This window comes from Octodon degus, unplaced genomic scaffold, assembly GCF_000260255.1.
Source record: "Octodon degus isolate 3935 unplaced genomic scaffold, OctDeg1.0 scaffold00004, whole genome shotgun sequence".
Taxonomy (NCBI): Eukaryota; Metazoa; Chordata; class Mammalia; order Rodentia; family Octodontidae; genus Octodon; species Octodon degus.
In genome coordinates, this window is record NW_004524580.1 from 29,860,110 (window position 1) to 29,870,482 (window position 10,373).

At 54.6% G+C, this 10,373-nt stretch overlaps 1 protein-coding gene across 1 annotated transcript in view; it reads right to left on the bottom strand.

Moving 5' to 3' along the window:
• The window catches only part of Arl1 (ADP ribosylation factor like GTPase 1), a 7,359-nt gene extending 7,091 nt beyond the window's left edge, over positions 1-268 (bottom strand). The window contains exon 1 of the mRNA XM_004623842.3: positions 102-268. Coding sequence (XP_004623899.2) covers positions 102-105 — 4 coding nt within the window. The 5' untranslated portion in view covers positions 106-268. The remainder of the gene's footprint in view (positions 1-101) is intronic.
• Positions 269-10,373: the final 10,105 nt, after the last annotated feature.

Genomic DNA, 10,373 nt, shown 5'->3' on the forward strand with positions numbered 1-10,373 from the left:
GGGCGGCGGCGTCCGCGGCTCGGCCAGACCCGGCCGGCCGGCAGGTGAGGAGCCGAGCGAGCCCCGGCCCCGGCCCCGGCTCCTGCCCCTAAGTGCCTCACCCATGATGAGCGCCGCTCCGCCCGCGCCTCACTCGGCAGCGACTCCTCCGCGACCTCGGCGCCGCCACCTCCGCTCGCCCTGGCTCCGGCCGCGGGCCCAGCGGTCCCCGCCGGCGAGGTCAGCCGCCACAACTTCCACGTCGGCCTGGGCGGGGGTGGCGGCCAACGCGGCTGAGCGCGGGCTCGGCGGCTGGACGTCCGCACCGGCACGTTCGGCACCAAGCCCGGATCTGCAGGGCATTGATTCCAGGGACTTCAGAACCAGTAAAAATTTGTAGATCCTTCTCATTCCTTATCCTTCTTTTAGGCCAGGAAAAACGTCTTAATTAGGTAAATTTTAATTTTTAATTCTGACAACGAGGTGTGACGAATCGGCGGAAACGGAATGCGGGTAGGCCGTCGAGGACGCGGCGCGCAGGGCGCAGGCGCAGGCGCAGGCGGCGGCGCCCAAGGCTACTGGTCCCGACTGCGGCTGTGCGGAGTCGCGGCTCAGCCCGAGGAGGCGTTGCGTCATAATCCAGCGCCGCCTCTGCCCGGTGTGCGCAGGCGCCGTACGGCCGGCCGCCTGCCGGAAGTGTCTTCTTTCTGGACGGCGGAGGAGCGCGGGCCGGTTTGCTGTCTGTCTGCGTGGGTCACCTGGTGGCGAAGTTCGGTTTCTCAAGGGGCGTCCTTTGGAAGCCAAATCGAACTTGACGGCGAAATGTGCTTGGGAGCGGGGGAGATGGGAGGAGCGGGGTAGTTTTTGAGACAGGGTCTCGCTGTGTAGCCCAGGCTGGCCTTGAGCTCAGGGCGATCCTGCTGTCGGCCTCAAGTGCTGGGCTGTCAGGCGTGCGCCGCCGCGCCCGGCTTACTGAGCGATTTCCCCAGCCCCATGTTCATGTTCTGAATGGAGTGTGAACTGCCTAAGAATTTTTTTCTCCAGCGTTACTGGGATATAATTACAAATGGAAAATTAAATGTTTGAGGTGTACAGTGGGGTGTGTGTGTGTGTGTGTGTGTGTGTGTGTTGCAACCTGACAGTCCCTTTCTTTTCTAATTTGTTTCTGTTTTTACTCTGGGTTCTCATGCAAAGGAAACCTTGTGATATACAGTTATTTTCGTGTATGATGATGTCGTGGTCAGCTGAGTTAGATAGAAATACTGTCGGCAGTCAGACAGGACCTGTGTGGGAAGTTCCCAGTATGGAAGACAGCGTACCTTCTGACTGCCGGGGAGACAGGCACTTCCACTGTGGGCCGGACCTCAAGACAAACGATGAAGCGAATGCAGCCACATACTGCCCTAGGGACGGACATCAGGGACTGATACTCTAAATAGGCATGGGTCACCTTGAAAAAGCCAGAGAGAGTCATTAACCCAGCCCCCTACAGGAAAAGCCCCTGTTCTGTCTTCCTGTCCACTTGGTTTTTTGTTTGTTTTTGCGGAACCAGGGATTTGAACTGAGACCCTTGTGCTTGCCAGGCAAGCGCTTATTCTACTGAGCCATCTCCCCAGCCCCTTCCTGCCCCCTTGTTGCATCACTCGCCTCCCCATATAATCCTGATACAATCAGTTATAAATCTCATTGGCTGATCATAGTTTTGTCCTACCTCATGTGTGAATTCCCATGATTCCTATGTTGGACCCACCTCACTTCATGGATTTGCTCTATAAAAACCCCTAGAAATGACAGGTTCCTGGGCAACCGCTCGGTTCCCCTTCTGTCCCTCAGACAGAAACTTTCTTTCCCTCAGTAAACATCTTCTGCTCTTAACCTCCACTGTTCCTAAAATTCATTCTTCAGTTTTAGAGAATACAAACTTGTCCCAGGTATCTTTTAGGTTAGGAGCTTCATTCTGTATCAGTGAAGATCTCAGCAGTTTTCAAGTACACAACAGCATTGTCATGGTTTGGAGCTTTTGCAAGGGAACAATACAATACAGGAGACATTTTACAAGATTTTATAATCACCCAAAGAATCATGTACAAGAGTGCAGGAAATCTGTCCACACACTAAAGACCAAAGAATCTGCTAGGCTTTTCCAGGGGCAGAGAAGCAGAAGGAAAGGAGGAGGGGGCTTTATTGACTGAGGACACAGAGAGGACCTCAGGGAAATAGGGGATCCTCTGACCTGAGACAGGGGGTCTGGGGTGGTGTGGACTTTGTAGGGGCGGAGCTCAAGAGGCAGGTTTAGTGACTCCCAAGGAGCTGATTGGGGTCTCCCTTGTGGCATGGGAAAGGTAAAAGGAAGTTGTGTTCAGGACTGGGTTGGGCGTGGAGGAGGTGGTCCCTGGGAAGATAAGCTGTCTTGGGAGTCAACCATGTTGGGTCAGGGCCATAATAATATAGCAATTTGTACTTGGGCCAAAACCTGTCGGGATCCAGCTGAGGGCCTGGGTCCTAATATCCGCATGAGTCCAGCTGAAAACCTAGAGCCCATAACTGCCTCCCACAAGTCCAGCTGGAGGCCTAACACCCACAACAATGTCTCATGCAGGCCCGCTTCACAGATCTGCGCTGGGAAGGCCCAAAGGTCAGTGGTGGAAGCCAGAAAGTCTGCCCAGGGGGTGAAGGCTCTGTACCAGCTGCAGGCTGAGGGATCTGAACTGGAGCCGGGAAGCGACACTCAAGAAACAGCTCCCCGGAGAGGTACCACAGCCATCCTCAGGGACAGCGAGGTCCCAAGCTCCTCCAAGGCTGTGAACAGCCAAGCTCCCTTCAGGAAAGCCAGCACAACAGGCTTCTCCAAGAGACCGAGCAGTGCAGTCTTCCTCTGTGGCACCAGGAAGTGATGCTCAGGATGAGCACTAGCACTCCCCACGGGGAACCACAACCATTCTCAGCTGCTCACAGTGAGGTCCCGAGCTCCTCCTGCGATAGGACCAGCCAGCGTCACCAGGAAAACCAGCATGACCAGGTCCTCCGGCAGAATAGCCCAAAGAACCAGCAGCTTCCAACAGCTTCCCTACCAGCCTCTGCACAGCTTCTCCAGTTCTGCCTCTTATCCTGCTGGTAGGAATCCGCAGGTGGGCCTCCCACACCCAGCAGGATTACTGGTATGTAGTCCCTGCACCCTCTTGGTTGGTTTTGGCTACCTGAGAAAAGGTCTCAGCTATACATAGTTTCACTCAGAGAGATGCATTAATTCCGGACTGGGTTATACAGCAGTGGTGATTTTAACAACTATAGTGGGTTGCTAACTGGTGGTCAAACTCACAAGAGATCCTCCTGCCTCAGCCTCCTGGGTACTGGGATTACAGGCATGCACCATTATCTTAGTTACTCTCCTTGTTGCTGGGACAAATACCTGACACCCAAAATGAAGGAAGGAAAGGTTGACTTAACTCACAGTTGGTGGGGGTTTCAGTCCATACTCAGCTGGCTCCAAGGCAGAGCGGCACATGGCAGAGGACAGCCATTGGGCGGTAGCAGCAAAGAGCAGAGAGCGAAGGGAGGGGCAGCAGCTTGGGCGCTAGCAGCCTCTCCCCTCCTTACGATGTAATGCAGAGTATCTGCCCCACGTCGGGTGCAGCGCTCACACCCATAATCCCAGCATTGGCTCACGAATTAATCAGAAACTCTACAAGCCACCCCGTGACTGCATGAGGCTGGGGGGGGGGGGCAACTAGACACAAACATAAGGCAGTGTGAACCCTTATTTTGTACAATCTACCCATTTCATCCTTTGCTTTTTCAGTGAGGCGCTGGCCTGGGTCTTGGGATGCATCTCAAACAAACAAAAGCCCCAGAGAGCAGCACTGAGGCCAGTCCCGGACCGCACACGTGCTGCGTGCGGACAGAGGCAGCGCCAGCCACATCTTCTCCTGTCACCAGAACGAGGAGAGGTCAGCAAGAGGAGTCCAGGCTTCGCTCAGGCTCCCTGGCCAGCCCGGCCCTGCCCACAGCCAGCATTGCGCCCACAACACTACCCGGGTCGCAGTGAGCCACCCTCTGACCCCACAGCCGGTACAGCCAGGCTCTGGTGGCAGGTGAGACAGCATGGCCTGGGTCCTGCTTGGGCCGCATGACTGATGCACTTCTGAAAGGACAAGGCCCTTGGAGTGGCACTGGCCTAAGTGGGTACTGCTGACCTGTCATCACCATGCCCCCGGGGAGGGAGGCCTGGACCCAGTATAGGAGGTGGGACTACAGAGGGTACCGTCCCCACAAGGCAGGGCTGTCACTCCAGGCTGAGCCTCCTGGCTGCTCAGGCACAGCACTGGTCTCCCAAAGTGCCCTGGGTCCTCTGTGGGCAGGGGCAGGGGACAATCCCACCCAAAGGCCAACAGTGAGTGGACGTTTGTCCTGGGGGACAATGGGGATGGGTGACCAGAGTCACAAGCAAGACACTTCAGGGTCAACGGTCCCGCTGTCCAGGTCGCTGTGACCCACTGGGAGGCCCCCTGGAACAGTCCAGCCTGAAGGCCTTTGTGGGGACCCCGAGGCACCCCATGCCCAGATCCATGTCCTCCTGGGAGCTGCTCCCTCAAGGTTCAGGGCCAGCCAGCGCCATCTGCGTCCTCATTCAGCTCCAGGGCTTCCGTTGAATCAGCAGAAGTGGAGCCGCTCTGTGGCAGAGGGGGACTGAGCTGTGCCTGCCCTGGGGACCCAGGACACGTGCATCTCCTGCCCCTCCTGCTCCCAGGTGTCCCCACACGGTGGTTTTCCAAGTGGGGTCTGGGGCACTATTGTGGATTGGATGAGGCCACCTTCGTGGCGGTCCCCAGCTGGATGGCTGGGGATGAAGGGAAAGGAGATCCGGCCATGTGAAGACACAGCTGGAAGTCAGACTTGCTTGCGGCCCAGCCTTGCCTCAGACTACAGGCTCCTCCTGCCTCGGCCTCCTGACTGCTGAGATCACAGGTGTGCATCACCAAACGTAGTGACATTTTTCTTTCAAGCTTTGCTCAAATCTCATCCTATTTAAAATTGTAACTCCTCCACCCTTAAGCTCGTTGTTAGTATGGCTTCTTGCCAAGCATTCTGGTTTGCTTGTTAAGCTCTTCCCCCCCACCCCCCGTATTTAGGGCAGGGTCTACAGGGTGTTCAGGGTCTTACATGTAGATCGGACTCGTAGCGGTCCGCCTGGTTTCAGCCTCCCAAGCTCTGGGATTACAGGCGCGCGCCACCACGCCCAGTCTCAGTGGCCATCTCAGCACGCCCCGTGGCGGGGCCGGCCTGGCATGGTGGAGATCGAACCCTGGGCACTGCGCCCTGCCTAGGCAGGCGCCTTAGTCTGCTGAGCTGTCAGGCCGGCCCTTCACTTATTAAGCTTTTTACACTGTCTCACATTCACCAAGACCTGATACCTCGGATGCAAGCATTTTCTTGTCCATTTTGCTGACAATTTTATTCTGATGCATAGGTGCCAAGCAAATATTTGTTAAATTATAAAATAAGCTTTTTTATTTTCTTTCTTTTTAGTGGAACCGGGGATTGAACTCAGGCCCTTACGCTTGCCAAGCAAGCACTTATTCTACTGAGCCATCTCCCTGCCCCTAAACTAAGATCTTGAGGCCAGTGTCATAAAGGTTAGTTAATTCTTGCACATGTATTCTGCAGCTTGTTAAACTGTTTTCCAAAATCATCCTAATTGAACCACTTTTCCAAGCTGGATCGAAGAGCTCTATCAGGAAGCTGGTCTATTCTAAGGGCTGCCACCAGGGGCTGCTGTCACTTCAAAGTAGCTGGAAGGCTCTGTCCCTGGCTGGATTTATCACAACTGAGAAATGACTGAACTCAAAGCTATAGAATAGCTATAGAATATTCCAATACAATATTCCTAATTTTAAGATATGGGCGTGCTTTGGCCAGTATCTCTCTTAAGCAATTTGCAGCTTTCCAAGCAATCTTCCCGCTTGATGCTGGAACATGGTGCTGGTACATGGTGCTGGTACATGGTGCTGGTAAACGGCGGTGGAAAATGGTTTTCAGACAGGGTCTCTGGGTGCAGCTCAGCAGGCTGGCTCTGAACTTTTCACCCTCCTGCCTCAGCCCCAAGTGCTGGGAGTACACAGGGAGACCCTGGCAGTGCCATGCTCCTGGTGGGCTGTGACATACGCATGCAAGTGGGCATCGAAGGGCCTGTACAAGAATGTCTAAATAGCTCCTTTCATAAAGCTGTGAGCTGGGCGAAGGGCTGCATGCCTGTCATCCCAGCACTTGGGAGGCTGAGGCAGGAAGATCACCTCAAATTTGAGCCATGGTGCAGGAGCAGCAGAGGCAGCAGAGGTGGTCACCACCCAGGGACAGAGCATCGTGGTGCCTGCGGGGGTCCACAAAGCTCAAGATGACAGAGGACCTCAAAGCACCCTGCCCCGTGTTAGCTGGCACTTAGCAGGGGCCACATTACAGAGCACTGCTGTCCTTCTGAAGTCAGCTGACACCTTTAAGCCAGGGCTCTTGTGTGGCGAAAATTATGCTCCCAGAACCTTGAAATGGAGATTTTAAAAACACAACTTGGTCATTGGCATCTTTGCTCTTCCTGTTGCACAAAACAGGAAGAAGAAATTAGGTGACACTGGGGAACAGATACCCAGCGTGTGCTGCCCGCGGCCCAGAGAGCAAGCAGCGCCAGTGCAGCGCCGCACGCCTGACACCCCAGCCCGGGGAGCCCAAGGCAGGAGGATCTCTTGAGTTCGAGGCCAACCTGGGCTACACACTGAGTTCAAGGCCAGCCTGCACAGTGAGACCCTGAACCAAATGAACAAATAAAGTAGAATAGAATAAAAATAAAGTTGAAATGAGGAAGTTCTCTGAGTATTGCCCAACTCGCTCGTGTGGGAATTGCTCAGAGCAGCGCGGGCCCCAGCACCCCGCTTTGCATTCCTCTTGAATACTTTTTTAAAACTGCCAACTTGCAGTACTGTTGTCTAGAATGAACTTTAACTCAAATATTAATTTATCATTTGAGATGGAAAAAATGCCCACGTCTGCTTCTCAGGCTCTCGACAGCCACGGGCCTCCACATGGGCTCTGTGCGTGCTCAGAGGGGCCCTGCTGTGCCACCTAATCATTCCCTGCTCTCAGCTGCAGCCCGCCTGATGCTGCAAAAGATCGAACCCGGGGCTGCTGTGCCACTGGGCGACACAGTCCTTATTCTATTTCTTTTGAGATAAGGCCTGGTCAGATTGCACACCCTGTGCTTGAACTGCACCAGAGTGCCTCCTGCCTCAGCCTCCAGAACGCTGGAATTACAGGCATGGGCCCCCACACTCTAACAGTTACGCACATTTCACAACAATAGATCTTGGCAAATAATATGTATCAATACAAGCAGGTCTGTCTCATTCTTTTCCCAAGATGAAAAAAAAAAAAAAAAAACCTAAATGATGAATCGGAAGTTCATTAACAGTGATAAATAGCAATTCTCCATCTCTTCCTCCAGTCTGCTCCAGAACTGGAAAACTCCTACCTCACTGCAAAACCCACACAGGTATGGGCCTGAGGCATGAGGAGATGCCCAGGTGCACCCTCCATAGCGTCCCCATGCTGCATGGGACACCGGGTACCCTCCTGCCACTGCCTCCTATAGGAGCATTTGGGTCTCAGGAGTTGGCCCGCCACCTGATTTGGCATGACCCACACTTCAGATCTGAGGGCGCACTCGGGAGGCCGAGCTAGAGGATCACACAAGTTCAAGGCCAGCCTGGGCTACCTATGAGACTCTCTAAACAAACAAACAAACAAATAAAAGGGGGGGACATCAATTAAAAATTATTGGGCGGGGGGGCAGGGAGATGGCTCAGTGGAATAAGCACTTGCTTGGCAAGCACAAGGGCCTGAGTTCAATCCCTGGTTCCACCAAAAAAAAAAAAAAAAAAAAAAAAAAAAAAAAAAAAAAAAAAAAAGGAAAGAAAGAAAGAAAAGAGAAAAATTATTGGGCCGGGAGATGGCTCAGTAGAATAAGTGCTTGCCGGGCAAGCTCGAAGGCCTGAGTTCAATCCCTGGTTCCACAAGAAAAAAAAAATTATTTTCCTGTGGAAGGCTGTTTCCTTATGAATGCTCTGGCCTTGGGCGTTACACATGTTCATTCATTCATTCAGTAACTAGCCACTGAGCACCACTGGCCACCGTGTTTGGCCCCGACGTCTTTCCCTACAGAACATGTTGCTCTCAGCATTAAAACTAGATGGGGAGGCTGAAGCAGGAGGGTGACAAGTCTGAGGCCAGGCAAGTTTCAGGGTGACAAGTATGACGTACTCATACACATGGCAATAAGCAAGATGCATGCGGTTCACAGAGAACTGAAAAGGAGCAGAGGCTGCTGGGAGCCCAGCTGGGGCCACTGGTTCGGAGAAGGTGACCTTCCTGCAGAAGACCTCCGAAGTGCAGGAGGACGCGGAGCGGCCGCGGGGTGGGACAGCGCCAGCCCAGCTCAGTGCTACACTCAGAATGTGCTTCTGCAAAAGTGAGGCCGCTTCGCTTCTCCAAGGGCTCCACCACGCTGAAGGCGGCCATCACCTGCTCGCTCCTGCATTTTATGAAAAACTCAGGAACCTTTTATATCATTACATTTGTTTTCTGTTTGTTTTGTTTGTTTGTTTGTTTGTTTGTTTTCTCTCCAGAACCGGGGATTGAACTCGACCCTTGCGCTTGCCAGAGAAGCGCTTATTCCAGTGAGCCATCTCCCTGCCCCCTTCAGGGTTTCACTATGTAGTTCAGGCTGGCCTGGACCTCGCAGCGATTGGTATTCCTGCCTCAGCCTCCGAGTGCAGGGCTAGGATGACAGGCGTGGGCCGCCTTCCCTGGCTTTTTTCGCGGAGCCCAGCAGCAGCTTTCCTGAGCTCCTGCAGGTGGGGACAGGTCCGTGCTCCGCCGTGGCTGTGTGCTCCCCACAGGTCGGTGCACAGCCAAGTCCCACCGGTTAAAAAAGGACTTGTGTGGCTTGGGGGCGCACACCTGCAATCCCAGCCCCCGGGAGGCTCAGGCGGGAGACATGTGTGTTCAAGGCGGGAGACATGTGTGTTCAAGGCAGCCCTTGTCTCAAACAGCCAACAAAACAAACAACAAAGCTCCTTGCCCTCTACAAAAACAGCTGAGAGCGGAGAGCGGCGAAGCACTCCTGTAATCCAGCTAGTCCGGAGGCTGAGGCAGGAAGATGGCACCCTCCACGCCAGCCCACCTCCTCTCAAAATGCAAGAGATAGCGAGGACGCCTGGCAGTGGGGAGGCTCTAGGTTCCATCCCCAACAAGCCCCTGGGGCCCATATTCACTGTTACTTTATTTCAAATCTTCCTGCTTTTGAGGACCTGTAGGCAGCCTCCAAGCATCCGAATGCATTCATTTCTCGGCCAGCGGTTAGGCAACAAGGAAGGAAGCGCCCTTGGCACTGCGGGATGGGAACCCGGCGTGGGCCTGGGAACCCCGCTTTAGCAAGTTTCATTCCTGCGCGAAAGGAGAACTGCGCGCCCTGGCTCGCGGCGGAGCGCACGGCGCGGGCACCGCGTGGGAAAGTCACGCGAGCCGGGGTCCTGCTCCCGCCGCCCCTCTGCGACTCGGATCCCGGGGCGAGGTGCTGGGAAAGCGGCAGGGGCGCCCCCGGCAGACTCGCGTACCTTCCCCGTCCGGGCCACCGGGCTCAGCGGTGCGCAGGGTGCCCCTCGCTCCGATTCGCGCCTGGGTCAGTCTAGGACCCGGCCCTGCAGCCCCAGGGTGACCCCGCGGCTCACACTTGAGTATGAGAAGAAAGAACGTTGTGCTGCTGCCGAGTGAGCACTTTTATTGTCACTCAGAGCTTTTCTTTTTTGCTTTTCTTTCTTGAGACAGGGTCTCCCTGTGTGGCCCAGGTTGGCCTCCAACTCAGTGGTCTCCTGCCTCAGCCTTCTGAGTGCTGGGATCCCACGCCTACATCACCATGTCTGGCTCACCCAGTGGTTTTCTGGAGTAAAAATGGCCTGAGATTCCAGCAAGGACAGGAGGTGGTCTCCCCCTTCTCAGATGCCCCCTGGAAGCAGCCTCTTTGCTGCAGGGGCAGCCCCTGCCTTTCCTGTTCCCTACACCCTGCTTACCCACGGCTCACAGCGGCCTGGAAAATGATTACTAAGCAGCACCCTAGCGTTTTGCAGGAACATTGCGTAGAAAGTGCTTTTAGGCTGGCCTGCACCCGCGGCCTTGGGAGGCTGAGGTGGGAGCACCACGCGGGAGCGCAGCCGCGGCTGTTTCAGCAACTCAGCCAGACCTCTTCCCTGCCTAAAAAACTAAAAATGGTGGCCGGGGATATGATTCAGTAGAATAAGCGCTTCCCTGGCAAGCACAAGGGCCTGAGTTCAATCCCTGGTTCTGCCAAAAAA